Source organism: Sabethes cyaneus, chromosome 2 (assembly GCF_943734655.1).
Source record: "Sabethes cyaneus chromosome 2, idSabCyanKW18_F2, whole genome shotgun sequence".
Classification (NCBI taxonomy): Eukaryota; Metazoa; Arthropoda; class Insecta; order Diptera; family Culicidae; genus Sabethes; species Sabethes cyaneus.
Window position 1 is genome coordinate 230,503,451 of NC_071354.1, and position 25,797 is coordinate 230,529,247.

The 25,797-nt window shown below is 36.8% G+C and overlaps 1 protein-coding gene across 1 annotated transcript in view; it reads left to right on the forward strand.

Annotated features, from left to right (window-relative positions):
* The window catches only part of LOC128736755 (potassium voltage-gated channel subfamily H member 7), a 298,342-nt gene that overhangs the window by 218,718 nt on the left and 53,827 nt on the right, over positions 1–25,797 (forward strand). The window contains exons 12-14 of the mRNA XM_053831242.1: positions 6,740–6,983; positions 7,064–7,245; positions 17,252–17,272. Of these exons, the coding sequence (XP_053687217.1) occupies positions 6,740–6,983; positions 7,064–7,245; positions 17,252–17,272 (447 nt within the window). The remainder of the gene's footprint in view (positions 1–6,739; positions 6,984–7,063; positions 7,246–17,251; positions 17,273–25,797) is intronic.

Genomic DNA, 25,797 nt, shown 5'->3' on the forward strand with positions numbered 1-25,797 from the left:
CGATAAAAGCACGATGAAAAGACTTTTAAACAGAGAAAACAACAAATACGACAAAAAAACGTTTAAAAAGCAACGTAACAAAACATGCAAATAGACGACGAAAAGGCAATAAACAAATAATATTTTTGTAGCAACGATAAAATGGTAAAAAAGTGACAAAAAGATAGCAAAAAAATCAGAGGGGTTGTGTACAAGACGCGACCGCATATATAGGTGACGCAGGACTACGTAAGTCTCTTTGTAGTGATAGTGACATGTATTCATGCTTGTAATCAGTCGATTCTTCATGTATACATGCTATATGCAACATATATACACGCTACATGCGTTGTATGTAACATTTATCAAAGTAGTAACATTGCATACGTTCAATTCTCAAAAAATTGTGCATTTGAAAACAATTTAACAAAATCAAGAACACAAACTATTGCTTTCCTGCTACCTTGCTGAAATTAAAGATTGTTTTTATTATACATGGTTTCCCACCTTGAAGGGATTTTACCAATTCAATCCTATTTTATCAACAACACATCTTTTCACTATACTTCTAATGAAACGGCAAGCATGCGTATTCATACAGAGTCGTATGAAGTATTCCACCACGCACACATATAAGGATTTTTTGACATTAGCTGAGGCCCTCGCTGAGGCTGTTTGCAGTAGGAATAATATCAAAAACATCAAATATCAAACTCCCGGATCCTCTCCTCCACTCTTCGCTCCCCTCTCACTCCTACATAACCGATCCTCAGCTAATGTCATTCTGGTTAGTGACGAAACCGCAAATTACTTCATTATAACCGAACAGTACAGCTGTAGCACATTTTTCCAACACAGATATCAAGTTCGCCAAGGTTTATTCGTTTCGCAGCAAAGAATTTGCGATCTGTTGGAACAACGAACTTGTGTCATTTTTTCTGGCACACTTCCCTAACACAGACATCAAATTGAACTATAATCGCGTTCGTGAGAAATCTGGCCTGAGGGGGCTTTGTTACTCTCTCTGGCGTACTTCCCAAGCACAGATATCAAATTGGTATAGGTTTAGATTATCGTAAAGAATCTTCCAACCAATCACGAAGCGAGAATTCTGGTAAAACATAGGTTCATTATTTTCAATTTTTCAATAGTTCAACATCAAGAATCCATACTTTTCTTCATTTGGGTCAATTCTTAGAAGATTTTCCGATCGATTGGTGTAAGAATATTGAAAATCGATTTGAAAACCGCTGAGCTATTAGCGCTCAAAACCTTTCATTTTTCGTGACGCTCGCATTTTTCGATTTTTTTTAGAATGACACCCTATCTCAAAACTTGCCGTAAGACGTAGTCCTACGTCAAAAACAGAGAAACGACGACAAAAGACGATGAAAAGATAACACAAGACAAAGGAAAGATAAAAAATGAAAAAGAAACGACGACAAAACGGAAGAAAACCGCAAAAAGAAGCTCAAACTTCTTAAAACACAGATCATGAAACACTAATGTAAAGATTGCAAAAGGTCCATGAAAAGATGATAAAAATACAACAGAGAGATGATAAAGCAATGATGACAAGGCCTTGAAAAAACAACAACAAAATGAGAAAAGACGACGAAGACAGCAAATAGACGACGAAGAGGCGGCGAAACGACAGCGAAAAGACGACGGAAAGATGACGAAAAAATGATGACAAGCAAGCGACAAGTTGATAAAAACAAGATAGAAGACTATAACAATACGATGAAAAGGCGCCGAAGAAGCTACAAAAAAATCAATAAATACCACGAAAATTCTAAATAGCTAGAGAAAAGACGGAAAAACAGCGATTAGAAATACCGAGTAAAACTGCAAATTACGACAAAAAACTCCAACAAGAGCATCCAAAACCGCCACAAAAAACGACAAAACAATGAAAGCTGAAAAAACGAAGACGAAAGGGTTGATGAAAGAAATAAAGTCTAGAAAGTCAGTTGGCTGTTAGAGTGCAATTCGAGTTAGAGTATAATTAGAGAGGTGAAAGGTGATGCTGACAGTAAGCATGTTATTTGCACAAGAATCTTCAAATTTGTCCACTCGGCATTGCAGTTCAATGCGGACGGAATTACCTGAAAAATGTTTACGTCGTCTTCGTCATAAAAAGACCGACAGCCCGGTGACAGGAAAATCAGTCTATTAACAACAAGAGAAAATAGCAGTGGTCCAAGACTGCTCCCCTGTGGTATGCCAGTAATGCTTCTCTAGCATTGCAAGGAGGGAACCGTGTTTCACCCGATCAAACGCTGCTTTCTGGTATGTTTACACTCTGCATCAGTTTGCACTGCTTCATTCAAGTTGCGAAGGTTGAGCGAGGTAGAGTTAATCTTCTTTTACGATTATCTCGAGTACTTTAGATCTGGAGCACAACGATGAGTAAGCCCTTAACAGTTGGTTCAACGTTGCATTTATTACCTTTTTTATGGTCAAGGAACATAACTGAAATTTTCCACAGGGTAGAGAATTTACGCAGCTGGATTGAAGCATTAAAAAGTAGTGAAAGAGCTTTTTAAACTGCGTCTGATGATAGTCGTAGCTCAAGTAGACAAGAAAAGCGAGTTATAATTTCACCGAGGAAAGTCAACAAAACCAAGAAACAATAGCGAAAGTGGTCTAGCGAGAATAGTAGAACACATTTTCAGGTTGAAAGATGGAATATCGTTTGGTCCGCCCACTAACCACTAAATATTTTAGTATTCGGATGGCAATTTCGACAATCGCGTCCGTTCAGGAAAGACATTATGGTTGGTCACTTCGTTAAAATAAAAACAGAGACAATTTGTTATAAGCCTGCATGATAAATTGATTAAATCGATGCTTAGAGAATGATCGAGAGAACAATAGGACTTTTACCCGTAGCTGTTCAAGTGTTTCATAAGTCGGGAACGGGTTGTTGAAGCAAACAAGCTTGTTGTAGAGGACGATCAACACACCTCCACCATAGGATTTTCTGCTGTTCTGCTGGTTACGATCACGCCCAAGGACGGAAAAAGACGCTTGCGCATAGCCGTTGCGAATAAATCTTCTCAACAAGCAAGATTTCCGTTAAAACGATTATATCAAAGTTCGACTTAATTACATCGATGGAAAAATCATCGATTTTGATTCGAAGTTCACGCACGTTCTGATAGTAAACCAGCAGTGGATTGGAGGGGATCAGCTGCGGATTAGGTACAGAGCTAGAAACGGGAACCGTGTCGTCGACCGAACTTGTTATAAGAGTTTCCACACTTGTCTGATCTGAAATTTCGGGATCGGGATTGTTTTTGTTCGCTGGCAGATCTGCGGAGAGATCAGCGTGTGAGGGGGCTAGGGTGATAGCTGACAATCATGATAGACGTAGAGAGGGAGTTGGATGGCACCCAATAGTTTTTGAGCTGACATCCTGAAATATTTAAAAGTCCTTGTGGCCAAATCCCCGTATTCAGTGCAGAGTCCCGTAATTTTACATCCATCCCGATTGAATGAAACGGGATGAAATTCATTGTATTCAAGTCTGCATCCATTTTGATCAGGAAAATCACGCTGCACACATTCCATCAACACATCGGTAACAACTTTCGCTTAGACGCTGGGTTGAATTCTGGACAGGTACAACCAGAATAATTCCTTCGGGAGGGGAACGCTTAACTGCTTCAGCAGTCGATGGTTTCGTACCATCAGACAGTGGCTTAGCAACCCTGTAAATGTTCATCTCAACGACGTTTAATCGGAGGTTCACCAGCAGAAATTCTAGAGACTTAAGGTGTAGAGACAGTCTTGCGCACTTTCTCAGAAAGCTGTTCCATCCGCTTGCCTTTGACCAAGATGGCCTACTTCAATGGACTAATGGATCGTGATTGGCAAAAATTGATGAAATCCTGTAATCGATGGACTAAAAAACCAAAAAGCTTTTTTAAAGTGGGTCATTTTCATCAATTCGGCGCACTTATGGAGTACTTTCGCAACAGATGTATTCAATCCTGCGCATTTCCATGAGTGACCAAAAGCCTATGCGTGCCAATAAAGGTATGCAAAGAAGGGAATCTTCAGCAAAGCTATTCGTAATGCAATGTTCTATAATTTTTCGGAAAACAGCAAAGTTGTATTATTAGAAACAAAAAAGTTTTCTTCTGCCGCAAGATTTTGTTTTCGGATATTATAAGGCTACTTCATATTAAACTGCCACCCAAATTTTCATTCTGAACTGCTGTGCAGTGCTTTTCCAAGAATTGGATAAGCCAGCATTATTGGTACTGGCACGCATGGATAGACCGACAAGGAATACACTACGGATTCGATGTGGGTTAAAGTAGTTCAAAACTCTTTAAACGATATCTATGGGATTTGGCGACTAAAACGTTTGCCTCCCACATTCCGCCCAAATTAGGCAATCTGGGTGAAATTAGTTCCCACTTTCCGTCTCGCTTAATTGAGAAATCATTGAATTTTTCCTCGAACTACGACTATTTGAATCGTCGTGCACACTTGGTGAAGCTCCTAGAAAGCACAAATTAAGTTGGTGGTATTATTCGTAAGCATGTTACTAACCATCCTGCCACCATTGTTGAATCAAGGAAGGTCTCGCCTGTGAAGTAAGTATTTTTCAAAATTGTCATATAAAATTAACTAAAGGGTCTTGTAACCTATTGAAATTGCATATGCGCGCGAAGTTAATGGACTTATGAACCAAAAAATATACCTTTCTATCTTTCTAGAAAAATCCAAGAGAAATTTTTCGATTTCCATGAACATCGCAGAAGTCAAAATTTCACAAATCTTGAACCAAGCTTGAAATGGTCCCTTCAATCACACAGAACAATATAGTTGATTTTTTTATCCGCGATTATATCTTGTGAAGACAAGAAATTATTGTGTAAATTGTTATTACCCGAATCGACGAATGTCGATTCAAATCTATTTTCTAATTCTCTGAACAGTCTTCTAGAAACTTTCTAATGTTATCTGATACTACCATTTGTTGATATCTAAATCTATTTTTACTACCAGTGAATTATTTGCCGCTTGATGAATTCACTGTTCACTTCAAGACTTGGTAAGAATTTGGCTCCCGACTCGGTGGTTCAAAATATTCTGTCTATTGGCCGTAATAAAATGTTAAAGTTTCCTGACAACTATTTAATACAAAGTCAGAATTTTCGTAAACTCCTAATTCGTCAGAATTATATTGCTACGCTGTGGTTAACGATCGCCCGTAACAATCGTTGCCAAAGCGTTAATATTGAATTTTGCCAGAGCTTTAAAATATACTACACCACCCTCCTTTTGAAGAATGTTGTAATAAAATGGAATCGTTCGAGAAATAATTGAAAAACAATTTAGTTTGAACGCATAGCTCAACTCCCAATTTGATTACATCCTTTTGTTAATTTATTTTGTGTATCGTTGATTTCATTTTTCAGAAACAAAATACCATCTACTGTCACTGCAATTGGATATAAACCATGACGGAAAAAGTCAAATTATTATACTGCATATTACCATTCAGAACTAATTTCGTTCAACGGTATTCATTTGTATTCGTGATCGTAACTGGTTACCAACGGAGGACAATGATGTAGAAACGAATAAAACACACAATTACTGTTCGCTGTAACCAACCGCCAGTAGCGGTGGCTACGAACTGAACTGAACACGTTAGACCACGTTTGACCACGTTTATTGTCGTGTTTATAAATGCGTTCGATAATAACTTATTGTCAATAGATCTGGTTGGATCAACAATAGCCTTTTGTGCGAATAGTTGGTACTAGCTTTGAGTGACCGTCTCAATGCGGTTATGGGCCGCAACATTTGCTGTTGCCCCAACAACATCCAACCAAAGTCAAACTATTTAAAAATAACTAACGGGCAACTATCAAATGTTCCTAAATATTACTTTAAGTTTTTTTATAATTTTTTCTCTTAGATTCCAAGCATATACCCTACTCTCAGCAAATATCAATCTGAATGTTATGCATAGTTTGCGCGTGTTTTCTTTCGCAGATAAACCCACACGATGCTCAGTTTGTTACCATTCACTTAAGCCTGGCTTTTAGATTATTTCCAATGAACATGGCAAATGAAAAGCAAACAGAGTGCCAAGTTTAATGAAATTGATTAATACGCTTAAATTCTGCTTCCTCTGCCTATCCTGTTTTTCCTTCCTTTCGATCCTGAAAACTTCTCCATCCATTTCTTTCAAGGACAACATTTCACAAAAGCGAAGTTAGCTTTAATCCTACACGTCGTAAGCATACGGTTTTTTTATTTTCCTTTCCACCGAAACACCCACTATGTTTCGTGGTATGATCAATCATCAACAAAGATGATACAAACCAATCCCATTAGTGGCACTTCAATTGCATAAGAAAATAAGCACATTGAACCCAGTGACCTGAAAAATGCTCTTTTCAATCGAAAATATCCCTCGTGTGTATCTACATAAATTATCGGTGCAGCCAAACCGCTGGTTCTGCGCTGCCGTGTGTGATTCGTCCCGAAACCTGAACGAACGAACGAACGAACCGGGGAAGCCAACTATTTTCCAACCCACCAGATGAGCAATCAATATCCGCTGAATTATGGATCTGGTTCGGTCGAGCCTTCCGGCAGCTTACAACCGCGGTTGTAAGCGATCGCTTCGTTCGACCGAACCGGACTGATGCGGTTCACTGGTCAACCCAGACTAATACGTCCGTATTTTTTCTCCTTTCTCTCTCTCTCTCTTTCACGTCAAACACAGGTCCTGTCGCTCGGCGCCGATGTATTACCGGAATACAAACTACAGAGTCCACGTGTTCACAAATGGACAATACTGCACTACTCTCCGTTCAAGGCGGTGTGGGACTGGATAATATTAATATTAGTTATGTATACAGCAATATTTACCCCCTACGTAGCAGCATTTTTGCTGAACGAACCTGACTTTAATCAAAGAAAGAACCGCAAGTACGCGGACGACCCGATTGTGATAATTGATTTAATAGGTAAGTTCGGAATGGGAATTCAGACGATGCTGCGTATGCTTATTTATCTCGTCTCTTCTCGTCCTGCCTGCACTGCACAGTGGATGTAACATTTGTCATAGATATATTAATTAATTTCCGAACAACGTTCGTCAACGGCCAGGATGAGGTTGTGTCGCATCCGGGCCGCATTGCGGTGCATTACCTGAGCGGTTGGTTTCTGATCGACCTGGTGGCAGCCATCCCGTTCGACCTGCTGCTGGTCGGGAGTGATACGGACGAGGTAAGCTAAGTTCCAATTTCTCTACTCCAACAACCCACAGTTATCTAGCTGCAATGATTTTCGTAGATTGTTTTCGGTTTCAACATAGTTTTTTGGCTCGTTTTCAGTTTGGTTTGGAACGTATAGCAGTTCCGCTAAAAAAAAAAGAAAAACAAAAACAGAAACGAAATGCTTTATTTTTCTTTCTCTAGAGAGTTGATGATGATTTCACACCAAAAAAACGATAAATTTTCTAACGAAAAATCTGCTCTTATTTAGTCCCCAACATGCAAAAGGTATTATTTCGTATTAAACTTTTTCAGTTGTAAATACGTTTCCGTTCTATTGTTATGAGACGAAAAAGTAAACAGTTGTTTCCCACCCAAAAACAGTTCGATTAGGAACATCCTAGATTCACTTAGACGCATACAGTCATGAGATATATAGAATACAGTACTTGAACCAGTTAAACCTACTGCCATCCAATGATGTGAGTTTAAAGCAAAAAGCCCGAGTAAACCCGGCTCGTTTTGAATAGCATTGGGTTTATGTGGCTGCCAACATTTTCATATTCATCCCAAAAACAGAACAACAAAGTTTGTCTCTTTCCTCGCCCCCCTCCAGGAAAAAAAGAACATATTTTTTCATCTGCAGGCAATTGGTAACCCGGAAATTAATTGAAATTGATAAACACTACAAACGACCAACGGTAGGTCCTTACTTACCGCTAAAATACGAGCGCTATTCCAGGCAGAACTGCCTCTATGTTTGCCCATATGTGATGGTTTTTTCCGTTTCGTTTTTGCTTTTACTTTACCTTTAGTAATCTCTTCGGTTGTGTCAGATTAAAACTCTCTCCCCCTATTACCGTCACCAAACGGAACTCGCTGTAGGAAGAACAAATTAACCGACCATGAACAAAATTTTCACCTTATTTCTTCCGTTCTGATTGTTCTTTCTTTTTGTTTTGTTTATTTCGTGTTGAAAACCCGGCATGAGAAAACACGACCTTCAGCTCTTTTGAGGTGAAATTATCAAACGGTGTCGTGGACCGCAACGAACCGTATGTAGTGTTGCGATTTTTTCCCCAACCGAACCCCTAAAGTGGAAGTCAAAGGTTCAACATTGCTTCTGTTCTGTTTCATCTGCGTCCCATTCCCAGTGAATGATCAGCAACGTAGCTTACTGTTTCCGTTTCCGTTTGATGTTTCTGTCTGTCGAACATGCATTAGATCCACGCTGATTGTCAGTCAAATGAAAACAACAAAAAAAACAAAGCCGTGCCAAACCGTACCGTACCGTCCTCTCCGCTTCGTGTATGACTCGTGTAACGTGTCTGTAATGTTTTGTGTTACTGTTTTGTTCGTTTAATTGATAGGTTTTTGTTTAGGTTTCGTAGCTTCCTTATTTGCTGATAGAAATGACTTCTATCTTATAATTAAAGCCATCTTCAGTGAGATGAAGTACCCAAAAATGTCTAGCACCCGATAATATTGGAGCCTTTGGATATATTTTAAAGGATTTATTGTGCAAGTGGTAGTTGACGGCTTTTTCTGGACAATCAACGAAAAATTTATCAAGACAAAGATCTGCTGATCTCCCAGCGTTTCGACACTTTGTTAGTATGTCTTTTTGAAAAGATAGATTACCATTTTACTACTACATTACTACATTACTTTACCAGATGATACAAAATCATGCATATGAAATTTTTAGCACGTGTTCACTACGAATCAAATTCATATCCAGATGAATCATACCACCTTTGTTCGTTATTCGAAAAATTAGAAAAAAAATAACCAGTTTTGTACCGTGCTCCAATCAGTTCAGAACTGTCCATACAAGGCTCACGATTTTTTAAAAAGAAGTAAAATTATGTCCGTCAGTAACAGGCCAATCTCAGTGCTTGTGGAAATCCAAATTTTACGATGATCAATGATGGAGCTGACCAGGTCCAATACCGGTCACTTGTGGAATAAATGAAAAATTAGTTCGACACTTGTTGCTACCGAAAAATCCTCTACATCATTGTTCTGGTTTGAATAAATGAAAAATAAATGCGCGAGTTTTCTTGAAAGCCATTTTACCATAAACATTTTAAGTTTTATTACTCACTTATAAAGGTTCTAGTAACCAGAATTGCTTAGAAAACCACAATAAGAAATGCTCTATACCTAGAACTTTTATTGGGCTGTTTTTGTTATAAAACGACGTCTCGTCAGCTGACGTGTTTGCTATAACGCCAGGCAACGAACCACTGTGAAACACACTCATCATTTTGGGAATTTTTTCGCCCATTTATAACATGACCGCGGACAAATTTTTCATTAACTTTTAAGCTTCACTGTGATGGATGTACAAATTAACTGACGCTTCCGGCTCATTGATACGTTAGTTTGTTTACGATTGAACCATTATTTTGTTTCCATCAAAGGTTTGGCTAAACTACCTATCGAAGTCAGATACAGAACCCATTAATTATTTACGTGTAGATATACTACCACTTCCCGTTTTATCCTGACTGATCCTAGTGAACTTCGCTTACGACTTTGGGATCTCCCTGACAACTCCTGTCAGCCCACCACCAGTGATCCTGAAAGTCACTTTAATAAATTTTCCTGTTTTGGTTTCGAGAAAGTACCGTTTCAGTTGATTTTAATAGACGCATTGCAATAACCATGTAATATGGCATGTTGCACCATCTTGTAGGTAAAAAGGCTATCACAATCAATTTCAGTGACTTCAGGATACAATGTCAGATTTGACTCTCGCCAATACCGACAATACATGCCTTGGGGGGTTAATTCGGGTGTAGTGGTTAGCATTCACGCCTCTCACGCCGAGGACCCGGGTTCAAATCTCATCCCCGCAGAAGTCACAAATGACTCAAACTGTTAAAGTGACTATAAAAAAAAGAAATGTGCCTCATCTGAGAAGATCATTTTTTCATAAAAATTTGGATCAATTTCCGTTGATTTTGCTGCAGCTAACTAGTAACATAAATCATAATCAGCAGGCTTTAAGACTTGTTTTACTACAATCTTGTATGGATGATAACAGTCCAAGTGTTGTATTCCGCACTTCGTTACTTTTTTAGTACCGCACTAATGTGAACGAACTGCTTATTAACCGCTTACGTGCTTACGTGACGGTGTTTTACCCCTTTTTTCCTTTTTTACCTTTTACTATTTTTCAACCCATCAACGTTCTCTACAACCAGAAAGTGCGGAGACTAGTTATAATTTGCGCTCCATTCGACCCCCCCCCCCCCCCAGTATCATTCTTTTAATTAGTCAAAGCTAGAAGCTTCATCGTCGATAAAGCAGAGTTCAACTCAAAGTGATGGTCTGTGATGAATGTTTTTTTCCTTACTACTTTGCACTACTAATCTCGTTCCTAGATTAAGGTAGTGGAACAAGTTATAATTCGTTCTTGGACAAGAAGCTTTAGTATGCACCTCAAGCAATTACCCAGCTAGCATTTTTATGTGTAGAGTAAGGAGGGGTAAAAGTGCGATGCGGGTAAAAGTGCGATTCAATGATTTATCGGTGCAGATTCCGAGTAAACTGACTACATTGGCATGGATAGGTGACTACTTTAATAGCTTGAATCTGACGTAAACTTTGGTTGCTTACGAAGCATGGTTGCTGAGTTATGTGCTAATGTTATTTTAAAGCGTTTTGATGTAATTTTTCGTTATACGGTAAATACGATATCAACAGGAGGATATTACTTGTTAAAAATTTGTAGCAGCGTTTTACATCACTCACACACTTGTTTTGAAAATAGGGTGAAAAGAATTTACAAAATATATTTCGCTTTTCCGTAATTTAATCTAACCCCGTCAAGCACCAAGTTTCGATCTAACGGAGGCTGCAGTACACCAGCGCAAAATAGGAAAGCTTCAAATTGAGAATATTCCTTACCGAAACATAACGCAGATTGAAGATAATATGGTTTTGTTAGCTACTGTTGTGCTAATTTCATGGATTCGAGCTTCGCACTTTTGCCCCGGGGTATTCGCACTTTTGGCCCGTGGTATTCGCACTTTTGCCCCGCTAGTCGGGTAAAAGTGCGAATCGGCAATTCGTCAGAAGAAAGAAGAATTTATTTTGCAAAATTACCGCTATTACCGCTATTCCCGCTGATAATTTATAGTTAAATGTGAAGACATTGAGTTACTGCATCACTATAAAATATACTATGTTGTTGTCCTTCTTTATATCTCACGAAAATTGAAGACAACTTCAAACATCGCACTTATGCCCCGCCCTACTCTATATAAAAGTTAAAAATCAGCATTACGTACATATATACATGCTAATAAATCGTATTTGATGCGCAAAATTGGCATATCCGTATTATTTTGGAGGCGATATACGTGATGAGGAGTAATCATATACGACAATATCCGATTAAGCCCGATCCGCTCCGTACTGCAATACGATTCTGTGCTGAATATCGTATGTATGTCAGCAATTATCCTTATATACGACTGGAAATCAACTTGGGCGGACTTTATTAAGCTTTAGTTACGAATTCGAATTTGTTAAGAGTTATTTACGTTAATTTTCGGTTATTGATGTACGATTTGGTGCTATCTGAGTACCACTCTTATAACTTGCCCTGGCAAGAGACTTCATTGTTGGTAAATGCGGAATTCAGTGGAAAGAAAGGAAACAGTTACTAACTAACGAAATGTAAAGGACAGCTAGCTGCTGTGTATCCACGAATGCTTCGTTCCAGGGCAGCAAAGTGATTTCCATTGGCTTTCGGATTTCGGACTCGGAAGTGATCGGAGATTCACTTTAGTGTAGTTTGCAAAACAAATTATTCACTTGCACAAATGCTCCGCAGATATGTATGGAGAAACATTTCTTCTACTCATGTTTGAGATTCGCTCAAATTTTTTTTTTTTTAGAATAACTTTTTTGAAGAATTAAATTTGCCATATTGTAATGGAGAGCATAGTGTTTTTTCACCGGCAACCAAGTAACAATTCTATAGTCGCTTGGTTATATTTGAATTTTATGAAGGTTTTACTATAATACTACCCAGCTAGCACCAAATCGTACGTCAATAACCGAAAATTATCGTAAATAACTCTTAACAAATTCGGGGTCAGACCCGGAGTAGTGGTTAGCATTCCCACCTCTCATGACGAGGACCCGGGTTCAAATCCCAATTCCACAGAAGTCACGAATGATCCTGGTACTTAAAGTGACTATAATCTAACAAAAAAAATTCGGAATCGTAACTAAAGCTTAATAAAGTCGTATTTTCAGTCGTATATAATGATAATAGCTGACATACATACGATATTCAGCACAGAATCGTATAGCAGTACGGAGCGGTTCGGGCTTAATCGGATATTATCGTATATAATTACTTATATCGATGAAACGCGTATGTTTATTCCTAATCACGTATATCGCCTCCAAAATGTCACGGATACGCCAATTTTGCGCATCAAATACGATTTATTAGCATGTATATATGTGCGTAATGTGGTGAATGGCCCGTCGGTTAAACCACTCTATAATAAATTAAACAACAAACATGTACGTAATTCTGATTTTTAACTTTGATATACATATAAAAATGCTAGCTGGGTAATCATTACCTCCGGTTTTAATACTTTAATAATTTAATAATAATAATAATTTAATAATTACGCAATAATACCATAACAAAATATAACGCTATAAAACCATAACAAAACCGGTAATAGGGCGAATTTATTGTGATTGCTTATATTATCGCTATTAAACTACTCGGCTGCACCACATCTCTTATAAACTTACTAGAGAGCTTAGAGTCGCAAACTGAAACATATAATCTAGCAACAATGCAGCTGCGTAGGTCAGGGTTGCCACATGCAGAAATTATTCTGTGATCAACATTTATAGAATGCAGATATATTATACCTTTTCTTGATAATTTTACTGCAGCTAACTGTTGTCGATTTAAGCTAATCCTTTTAAAAACAAGTGATTTAAATTAGAGATTTCGAATTTCACTATGCTACATATAATAATAACGCATTCAATGAACCTTTCTTTGAAGCTGTTATGACGAATGATTAATTCAAAGCTGTTAAAAATATAAGCAAATACACCCAGCAAAGGTTTATGATGGCGTCTCTCTGGCTTTTACAGGCTTCCTAAACGTTACTCGATTACAAACTCTCTAATCGGTTTTTTGATCAGTTCCTGTTCTATTGGACAACTGATTCTGCTCGATTGGAATTTAAGTTGGCGAATCTCTAGTCTATCTAAAACTTACTATATAAATGGGGCGTTGCGAAATACTGCAACATTGATTTTATTGCGGTTACTTGTCAAACTACAACAAATATGTTAGTTTTACGGTGCTATTAATATGGTAATATCTTGTCCAAACAGATTTATTGCTGCTATTATGAAGAATATTAGAGTTCAACACCGAAAACATCCTTTTATGCGGTACCAGACAGTCACTCACTGGTTTTCAAAAATGGCGCATTAAAAATGGTTTCGATAGCGCGTTGATTTTAGCCACCTACCATTTCAATATGCACGATAAAATTTAATATGCATACGCTGTACAACTGCGAAAACTGCTGAAAACTTATTATTTAGCTAATCGAATATTTAATTTTAATCGCTATAAACCCAATCAATCAGAATCGATCCGAGAGTAAAACTTTAAATTTTCTCCACACAGCAATATATTTTCAAGCCTAAAAGGCTGACAGACTGATTTTAGTTTAATGCTTTATAGCTTTGTAGCACAAAGCGAAAAGCTTCCATAACTCATGGCGGTTGCCGTCCAGCGATGAAAAATATAATTTGAAACATATATCAGAGCCTGATAAAGCTACTCAAAGGCTCTTAAAAAGGCCTAAGAGGTAATAAAAACCTTCTAAAAAGTAGGCCACTTGGTCGGTAGTCAGTTTTACAGCGGTCATCAGAAGGTGTGGAAAAAAGCCTTGGGCTTAAACGTCTTGCTAAGACTTGACCATTCTTTATCGACAGACCTCGCGCACTATGGGCCAGAAATTAAAATTTAGGGACAAAAATGTTTGCGGTTAAACGGCATGTATCAGCTCAATGTGGTCTTCGGCAACTTTTTGAATAAAAAATTGATGCATATTTTGAAGGGGTCGTCCAATATTTAAGCGTTACTTAAACAACAATTTAAGTAATAACTTTTTGAGTAAACTTTTTTCCACCTTTTTGGTTTCAAAATATTGAAGATAAACCAATAACAAGTATTTTTTCTAAGGATATCAAACTTCTACCTTTTACCCATTTTCAGCAATAGACCTTTGTTTATAAACGACCCCTCAAATCACATTTCTCTCTAATGGAGTTCATAGTTTTATTAACGATTTTATGAAAACCACTAGAGAAAAATCTTAGTTTGCTGCATAGATAAGGACAAGGTGATGAATATTTTTGTTTCATTTTGTAGAAAACATCTGTTTTATGCGTCTGTTTTAACCTGTTTTAAGGGTAACAGTAAAACACAAGTTGTCTCCATTGCATTATCCTGACTTTATTTCTTTACAATTTGAAACACGAAAACAAAAAAACGTATCTTAACGAAGTCTTTTTATTGCTCAAAACAAAATTGAATTTGAATGGTTTGATATTGCTTCAGCTTAAAAACTACAAACTTGCAATCCAATATGCTTTCTGGAAAAGTAATTCAAATATCTTTCATTTGATATGAAAATAATTAAAATCGATTCAGGTTCAAAAGTAAAAATGCTATAAAAAGGGTCTAAATACCAAAATGAGCAAAAATTTTGATTTTTCACTCCATCCCGGAAGGCACAATAAGGAATAAGTATCAAATAAAAAATGGGCTTTCCGAAAACTAACTAGTACACGGGCCATTCCACGTGAAGTGTCCGAAAGCCGGGTAATCGACCTTTCTCGGATTTAAACCAAATTCTGTCAGAATGTTAAGTTAAAAATCTCAAATTTGGTGCCGGTCGGACCTGGGTGCCGGTGCCGGAGGCCCATCATTCACTAAAACCTCTCAATAATGCGTGATATTTTTGTTTTTCTCATGACGGTTGGTTGGCCAGCGTTCTATTGCGTATAATTTTTGCATGTATTATGCACCAAGCCAACCTAAAATAAAATGATCTATTAAAATACAGTTGGATGTACAGATGATCGCTGTGTAGTGGCAGCAAACATCGAACCAACATTACTACATCTATTCTAACTGATAGTATCTGGATATGGTCGGCATTGTTACAGGCTCTAGAACTCTAATTCTCAGTTAAACCTAGTCAAAGTCATAATTCCATTGCTCCTTTTTGTCACATTCACGAAGCTCCTCTGTCCCAACAAACATTTTATTTGAACAGTAGCTTTTTCAACTGTCGTTAAGCTTATGTCCGAGAATAACAGAAATATGTATTGCATTGACAATAATAAAAAAATTTCTCTTCGTTGCACTACCGATGAAAGCAACGTAAATAAAACCGTTTTGTAGCTGCTTGAAACTGCTGCACGATGAATAAAAGTGGGGATGATGTATTTCAAATAAACGACATGACGAGAATGACTTTCATGCTTTCGTTATACTGAAGTAAATGAAAGCCTGGATTTGCAACCCTGGTAGCAAATGAAATGTCTCGCATTTATTGCTTAAAATTCTAGCCATTATTTTTTAGTTGTTCATATATTGTTCATGTGTTTTTCTAATAAAGACAGATGACGCAATGATGGCTATGTACTTTTTTTTTCGTTGTCGTAAGATAAATTGCAGTGTTGCAATCGCGTTTGCTGATTGGGAAAGGACCTGTTAGAAGACGAAGTTGCAAACTTGCAGCTCTCTTTAGTCGTGTCAAAAAATAGATGAAAAAAAAATTAATGATTTGAAACCGTGTTTTTTTCTTGCTAATTTTATTCCCAAAAAAAACAAATGCTGCTTGAGATTGAGCTTAATAATAATTTTAATATTGATATTGAAAGGAAATTTGGTTGGTAGTTTGGAACTACTATCTCGCCAAGTCTGTAAATATTTGACATGTAATATTTAATACTAAAATCTTTTATGGATCCTATGGACGTTTTTGATCATCATGTGAACTATTCCGGTCATAACACCCTATACATTTAATAGCTGTCGAAAGTTACCAACTCATTGAATGATTAAAATAATTTTCTAATGATTTTGCCTAGTAAATCTAGTAAACATCGAACCTTTCTCACTTCTAGACGCCTAATCTGAAAATAAAAACGAACTCTAGAATCCACATAAATCCCAATCTTTTCTAACTTTGCAATAACACTCTCAACGTCCCGTTGGGGTCAGTAGGTTTAAAACATAATCTTTAGAAACTTGACTATAAGTTCCTTCTACTTTGTTACTGATTAGTTGAATGCCGCATAAAATATGTATCGAATAGTTTTATACACTCAAAATTTCATACCGGTTTTTCCAATGTACAGCAATAGGAAACCTTCCGATATCGAGCAAACTAAGTTTAGACCGAGTGCTTCCTCTAACCAAACTGCTAAACGAATTGTTTTTTAAGACCGCTTGAAGCTTGAAACCTGTACCCTATGCAACTGAAAACAAAAGCCGTTAATGGGTCTTCTCATTTCCTACCAACCCAACTTCCGACCGACTGCTTGCTTTCTCTATCTCTTCTTTCCCCAACTGCTTCAAATGTACGAACCTCCAACAATATGCATCGAAACCCCTCATTGCATTTTAGGGACAAATGCCGTTACAAGCGGGAAATGCTTTTCAAAGCAGTGAGAGAGAGAGAGACCATAGAAATTATTATACCCCTTTCCTCCCCTCTGCCACTGCCATAAGCTGCAAGTGTTGCTCACGTATAGCTACTTTTTTTCTCTTGCGGAACGTACCTCTTTTATGCTGCCCACATTACCTACTGTTCTATTATTTCATTTGTATACTTCTCGTTTTGCTTCAACACACCCAATAAAACTACTACTACCCTCTACTACTACCTTAAGTCTACTAAATGACGCCGGTGTTTCTATATATTTTTCAGCTTGGCTTGGACAAAGATGAGGTATTATCTTCTATATTCGAATTCACCATTTTTAAGCCACCTTTGTTTCTTTTTTTATCCAAAAAAAATAACACTATTGAATAAAAAAATACTCATACTCACCGAGGAAAATGTTTATCGTTAAGCATACCCAGCGAAAAAAAAATTAATAAAAACTAAGACAATACAGATATGTCCTTCCTCTTTTGGCAAAACGTTCGTTCTATGTTTTCAACTTTTTCGTTCAACAACCTCTCTCGTTGAGTTTTCTTTTTCATTTTCATTTGTTTTTGTTTAGGTTTTTCAATATTTGCAGCTGACTAAAGAATTCAAATTTAATTAAACCACTTTTAACAATAAAATGTGTTCATTACCTAACTAGCCGCCAGTATAGCGCGTAATTTTTAACATTTTTTTTTTATTCTGCCATGTTTATCCCGTTGGAGAGTAACTAACTAGTTTTGTTTTGAAGCTTTGTTTACCCCTCCAACATTGTTTGGTATGACTTGGTTGCCGTTGTCGCTTCTGCTTACTAAGGCTTAGTCTTTTCAGCGTGTCGTATATATTCGTCACTATTTATATATAACTCTATTAATAATAATCAAACTGTAACTGTTTCTGATCAATTTTTTTTGTTACATTTCTATTAGTTTTTGTTTTGCTCCACGTGTTGTGTCGTCCACATAAATGTATATAATCATACTGCTCTCTATGTAACCAATGATCATCGTCTGCCTACGACCGACGTCCTCAAATCAGGTTGTTTTCCTTTGGGGAATTTGTCGCGTGCCAATGTAAATTTAGTACCTACAATCGAGTAACAAATCGATTTAATATTGATGACTGGATATCAGCACTCTGCTAGTTTATGATTGTACCTCTATGCTAGCAGTCGAACGTGCTACTAGCGTGTCAAGCGGCAAGCAGTGAGCTTTCCAGTGTTACCAGATTAAGCTCACTGCTTGCGAGGAAATATTGATTTTACAGGATTCAATTTTTTGTATAAATATAAAGCTTACATGTTTTTAAGTTTCCACACGTGCGTACACAGACACACATAATTTAAAAATAAACACACTCACATCTCCATCTGGATTCCCGTTCGAAACTCGTAACTCTCTCTTCCTCTAGCTTGATTGCTGTTTTAGCCTTAGTTCTGACCCTTAGTTGGTAACGATATTTTGCCACACAATCGCCGGTTTTGGTACACTTTTCCAAGCTCAAACAAGCTGCTGCTTCCGGCTGCCGGTACCAGAATCGGATATTTAGCTTTCAAGTGCCAAGCAACCAACTTTGCATTTTGTCTTTGCTCCTTTGCTCCAAAAAGAGACGCTGCACACTAAAAATAACCCAAAAACTTTACCCAACTCCAAAGTACTTCTTGCTCTCTGCCTAACTACCGCACGGCAGCAGATCATTTGATTCTTTTACCTCAAAATGCTGAATAGTTTCCTTTTTTATTTTGCGTAATCGTTAATGAATAATTCAAAAAACAATTGTACTGTTGCCAAACAAAATACAAAACCCTTTTCCGGCTCCCTAGCTTTTCCGTTCTCTACACGTGTTCTACTTAATTAGCATTATTTCGTTTGATTTCCGTTCTCGTTCAGTTTCCCACGGCAAACGGGCAATGCGTAAAGGCAACTCTAAAAAAGCGTCGTTACAATGTAAATGAAAAAGAAAAAACAACCAACAAACAACTAAAATTAAAGTAACCACCCGTAAAAACCACAATACGAATAGGTGAAGCTCCCTGCTACTGAATATCCAGAATCTATTAGGCAACCAATCAAAACTCAGCATCACGCGATCACGCACACCCATCAATCCTTGAACCAATCTATATCACACACTCGCACACACACAAACACACACACCCACCGGCATCACAGGCATATCAACTACGTTTCTACTAGTGCACTGTCGCACCATGGGGTGGGAGGGCACCATATGTACACACTGCAAGCGCAAGCAAACGAGGAAAGGAAAGAATTTCTAGCCACCCACCTCGGCGACCGACCCTGACAGCCAGTGGCTGGCGACAGGCACAACCCACCAGCAGGGCGGCCCACAGAAAAGCTCACTCGAAACGAACGCTCTCATTTCACTGCCACCGTCGTCATCCTGCCGTTGCTATACACTCACTACACAGCCCATTCATACATACGTGAAGCAATCACTGTTAGGAGCTTTGCTACGTTTCTTTTTTTCTATTTCCGTTTTTTTTATCTTAGTGCTGTACTTTGGTTTGGTTTTTGCATTCCTTTTGTTATCTTTAGATGAAAAAAAAATTTTTTTTGAACACTTATTTGTAATTCTCTCTTGGTACAGTTGTAACAGCGCACACCTTTAATGAAACAATAATATAACAGATTTTGTTCTAGGAAAGCAGCGAAAATAAAAAAGTTTTTTTGTGATAAAAGCGGATGTATGAGGTTATTCTGCTAGCTATGAATGGTACAGGATTTTTTGCAGCCGCGAGGATTATAGCTGACTGGCCGATTATGGAAATTATGGTGTTCGTTGAGAGTCATCGGGGTAAACGAAGAAACGAAAAGGTCATTGCGTTCAAGTGAACCCCTAACACGGAGTGACAGTGTGAAAGAAATGACACTATGCATTTCTTGCAATGTTCATAGATAATACTCTTGTGTGTTAGCTGGTATATGCTAGAATCATAAATTATTAGATTAGCATCAATTTGCATATTCTGACAATACTGTTAAGTATCGGTAAACTGCATTCGCCAATCGAAAAGGATTCATTGTTTTTCTAACAAAAAAAAACATGCCTGGGTTAGTCTGTTTTCATGTTCCAGGTACAACTATTGCTATGATTAATCTTTTTCTGCATTGATTACATTAAAAACCAACCACCAAAACTCGCTTTAAGGAAAATCTATCGCAAAAATTTCAAAATTTAAAATGATCTATGGTATGGAAACATCCCAAGCAACAATGTGAGTTTTGTTGTACTTTTATGGAAATCGCCAATTTTGGTCATAAATGCCACGATAAGAGTGTAATGAAACTCAAATTATTACTTGGGATGCCTAAAATATTCAGTTTGAATATATTGCAATCGTGCAGAAAGAAAAATTTTTACGAAAAATTTCACACAAAATAACGAGAAATTGTCCGGAGTTTCGGATGGAAAACGAGTAAAATTACCAGAAAACTATCATTTACAAATTTTCCAATGAAACATTTAAATGCTGCAAGCTTCCAAGTTGAAATATTTACATTTTTCAATTTCCTCATTAATTCCCGTATCAATGTAAGACTTTGATCAAATCAAATTAATCATTCGAATCACTCGAATACAAATTCAGATTCTGCACTGCACTTTTATAAGAATTTAGCATAATCACGAATCCAGAATATTTGGATTATGTACAAAAACACATAATTTATTTTTTGACTTTCCATGCACAGACATCAGTATAATATAACTGAAAAATTGAGAATAGCTCATACATTATTGCGAATGATTCCAATTTACAATTTTCAAGCAGATAATCAGTGTCAATTCACATTCACATCAGAAATGCAATTAGGAAAATTGTACCTACGTATTTGATAATTACACTGCAGTCGCTTTATTACGTACCTAGTTTTTGTTGCGTCAATTTACGCGACTTTTTATGCGATTTACGGAATTCACCCACGTGTGCTCTACACAATTATTTTGACGGGAATTTTTTTAAACGAAATTTCGCTTATACTAATACTTAAAATACTAAGTTTGTAATGAGCCTGTTAAAAAACAGTAAGTATAAACCCAAAGTCTAAAATTGTCTCCTTGTGCCTAAAGGTAAAATTCCGTTTAATATTACATTCCTGTTATTTTAAAACAGATGTAAAATCATCTGTGCAAAACAGTCTTCAATGAAAATTATTAAGACGAAAATTTGATTTTTTCCTGATGTTGCGACACTTTGTTGGGGTCTTTTTCTAAAGGTAATATTCAGTCGATTGAAAGTACAATCTGTACATTACTTTTACTACAAAATAAAACTGAGTTACGCTCTCGTGTGCATTACCTTTATATACGCACTCGGGACAGCTTTGTAGCGTTTTATATTTGAGTAATTCTCGCTGAAACGGGGCCACTATTGACACGAGGTCTTCAAATATTGGAACTTTTGCGCTTAATTGGTTAAAAATGGTTTAAAAATAAGAATTACATTTTTGATACCTCGAAATAGTGGACCCTTCGTTCACCAAGGGACCTAACAGTTTCAAAAAAAAGTTGAATTGTGAGCAAACCTTGAGATCTATATCATGTGATATTTCATAAATTTGCCATGAAACAACTAACAAATGGCCCGGTTATGTAAAGAAGAAGAACAGGACTTTCAAATGGAATAAAAAAAGAGATAGGCCTTATAAACGAAGTGAAAAAAAATTGGCGGCCATCTTGCATTTGGCCGCCATGCTGGATTTTATCAAAACGTCGCCGTTTTCGTCATGATCCCCCTAACCGATTTTAATTTTAAGACCACTATCGGAAAGCTGAGAAAAAATGTTCTAAGAAACATTCATCAAATTACATGTGTAGTGGCATTAAATAAACGAAACAATTAATTATCTGTATCATTGTTTACAAGCCTCATATAATGGAACAACTTGCAACAGAAAATTAATTGTTTTATTTAGTTAATGCCATTGCACATCTAACTTAATTGGGGTCTCATGGTAAAAATGGCGATTTTTCGATAAAATCCAATATGGCGACCAAATCCAAGATGGCCGCCAAAATTTTTTTTATTCTATTTGAAAGCCCGGTTCTTCTTTACAGAACCGGGCTATTTGTTAGCTGTTTCATGGCAAATTTATAAAATATCACATGATATAGATCTCAAAGTTTGCTCAAAATTCAACTTTTTTTGAAACTTTTAGGCCCTTTGGCGAACGAGGGGTCCACTATTTTGAGGTATCAAAAGTGTAATTCTTATTTTTTAACCATTTTCAACTAATTAAGCGCAAAAGTTTTAATATTTGAAGACCTCCTGTCAGTAGTGGCCCCGTTTCAGCGAGAATTACTCATTTGTATGATTATTGTGTAAAAACTTACATACTTTTTTTGAAATACTTTTTATGGAGATTTTTTAACAGCATATTGTTTAGTCCGAAGGATCTCAGAAATTTGTTAAATTTTGTTCACTGACGTAATTTTTGATCTTATAGAAACAATATTTGAAGATCTCGAGCTCACCTTTTTTTTGCAAAATACGTTAATTTCCGATTTCTTACAAATCGCGTAATTTAAAACATCATAACTCTTGAACCACAAACATCGTAGCACATTTTTTTGTAAAAATTATAATATTTTATATCATCTTGAAAACAGTATTGAATATATGAGTAATTATCGCTGAAAAGGGACTATTACTGACTCGAGGTCGTCAAATATTGGAACTTTTGCACTTGATTGGTTGAAGTGCGCTTTTAATACCTTGAAACAGTGGACCCGTCGTTCTCCAAGGAGCCCGACAGTTTCAAAAAAATTTTTTAGCAAATCTTGAGATGAGGATGATATATTCCCTAAATTTGCAAGGAAACAACTAACAAATGGCATGATTCTGTAAACAAGTAGCACAGTGCATACAAATGGAGTAAAAAAATGGTCTTAAAATGAAAATTGGTATTGGTATGACGAAAGCGGTGATTTTTCGATAAAATCCAATATGGCGACTAAATCCAAGATGGCCGCCAATTTTTTTTTCACTTCATTTAAAAGCCATATCTTTCCTCCTCGCGTCGTTTGTTGTTTATTTTATAACACAATAATCACATGAAAATTAAAAATCGCTACAAATAATTGGGTGCTTAGCTAATACCAACGCACACCTAATTTTACGTACGTTTCTTGTAGCACTTTTTCTCAGCTTTTCAACGGTGGTCTTATAATGAAAATCAGTTGGGGGGCTCATGGCGGAAACGGCGATTTTTTAATAAACTGCAATATGGCGACCAAATCCGAGATGGCAACCAAAAAAATGTATGCTCCATTAAAATGCCCTATGCTTCTTCTTTACATAACCAAATTTGCATTGTAAATTTAGGGAACACTACATCATATAGATCTTCTAAAAATTCTACTTTTTTTAAGCTTTCGAGCCCCTTGGCGAATCCCTTGGTCCATTGTTTTGAGGTATTAAAAGCGCACTTCTTATTTTTTCACCATTTTTAACTAATCAAGTGCAAAAGTTCCAATATTTGAAAACCTCGTGTCAGAAGTAGCCCCGTTTCAGCGAGAATTACTCATTATGTCGTTTTCGTTTATAAGTGGATGAAATATACCCATAATTTCACAGATGCGCAAGAAAGCGCAAGAATTTCTCTTGACTTTTATTCCTCGTTCCCTATTACCTATTTCGTATTCCATACTGCTTATTCCTTATTTCTTTTTTTTTAATTGCTTATACTCTATTCCTTATTCTGTATTCCTTATTCTGTATTCCTTATCCCTTATTTCTTATTTCTTATTCCTTATTCCTTACTCCTTACTCCTTACTCCTTACTCCTTACTCCTTACTCCTTACTCTTTACTCCTTACTCTTTACTCCTTACTTCTTACTCCTTACTCCTTACTCCTTACTCCTTACTCCTTACTCCTTACTCCTTACTCCTTACTCCTTACTCCTTACTCCTTACTCCTTACTCCTTACTCCTTACTCCTTACTCCTTACTCCTTACTCCTTACTCCTTACTCCTTACTCCTTACTCCTTACTCCTTACTCCTTACTCCTTACTCCTTACTCCTTACTCCTTACTCCTTACTCCTTACTCCTTACTCCTTACTCCTTACTCCTTACTCCTTACTCCTGACTCCTTACTCCTTACTCCTTACTCCTTACTTCTTACTCCTTACTCCTTACTCCTTACTCCTTACTCCTTACTCCTTACTCCTTACTCCTTACTCCTTACTCCTTACTCCTTACTCCTTACTCCTTACTCCTTACTCCTTACTCCTTACTCCTTACTCCTTACTCCTTACTCCTTACTCCTTACTCCTTACTCCTTACTCCTTACTCCTTACTCCTTACTCCTTACTCCTTACTCCTTACTCCTTACTCCTTACTCCTTATACACTATTTATTCTTTACTGAAAGTCATTTTTCGCCTTCATGAAAATTTTACATACTCCACACGGTTGCCAAAAATTCTATTTTTCTTTTATCTTTTTCTGTTTTAAATCTTTTTTTCTTTTGTTCTTTTTATGTTATTTATTCTTCTTTATTTTTTCAACCCTCTTGTTTCTTGTTTCTTCTTACATCTTTTTTCTTTGTTCATTCATATTACTTTTAATTTTTTTCTTTTTTCGACTCTCGTTTTAACTTTTTCTTTTTTTATTTCATATCCCTTTCATTTTTATTCTTTTTGCTTTTTTGTGTTTTTCTTCTTTTTACTTTTCTCTGTTTCGTTTTTTCTTATTTAATATTATTTCTTTTTTCTTAATTTTTTCCTTTATTCTTTTCTCTTAATTCTGTTTCCGTGAAGGAAGGAAGTATCTGATACGAAGAATGATTGATTGGATAAGTTAGAAAATTTCGATCTGGACCAAAAATATATCGGGTTGTGCAATGGCAGGTGCGGTTCACACCCACGCTTTTCCGGTTGGTAGCCAAATGTTTTACTTACTAAACTACTGCCGCCCGTTATATTATGAATGATAGTATTGGGAGAATAAAACAAAATTAGGTCTGAAATTAATTCAAAGAAAACTTTTTCCAAATCAAACTAGTTCGTAGACAGACACTGATGAAGCCTGCAAGTCGTAGGCGAAATGCGTATCTGTCGCGAAAAAATAAAAATAGTAGAATTTAATTTGGAAAAAGTTTTCTTTTATTTAATTTCAGGTTTCGTATTCTACTAAGACGCTTCAAAAACTTTAGGCAAAATTAGGCATTAGACTACCTAATATGGTCGGTATTAAGTTAGACCGAACCAGGTGACAAATTTCTGATTCCGAGAAAAACGAAGTCAAAGTTTGCCACTCTGTGATGTTTGCAGCTATCAACCGTTCGAAACCATCTCATATCTCTGGCTTTGCAAACAGCCATTGATGTAACATTGATGTAATTTAATTAGAGTAAAATGTAGCTTAGGAAATCCTTGATCGTTAGCTGTCATCAACTCATTTTCTTAATTTTGCGACTTGATCCGGTCTGACTTAACACCGACCATATGACAGGCGGCAGTAGTTTAGTGAGTAAAACATTCGGGTACCAACCGAAAAATGTGGCTGCGAGCCCCACCTGCCATTGCACAGCCCGATATATTTTTGGCCTACATCGAAATTTTTAAGATTATCCTATTAATCATTCTTCGCATCAGATACTTCCTCTGTTTCCAGGAAAGACCAAAAACCCCACTTTACATTGTTAGTTTGCCATTTCTAGTTTGCCTTTAAAAAAACAAATTTAATTGAATATTTGAGTCTTTCCATGCGAATTATCCGAACTCCGTGGGCCTGCACGAGTTTGAAACAAATTTAGATATGTTTTAGGGTAAATATTCGATTACATAAAGTACTTAGGA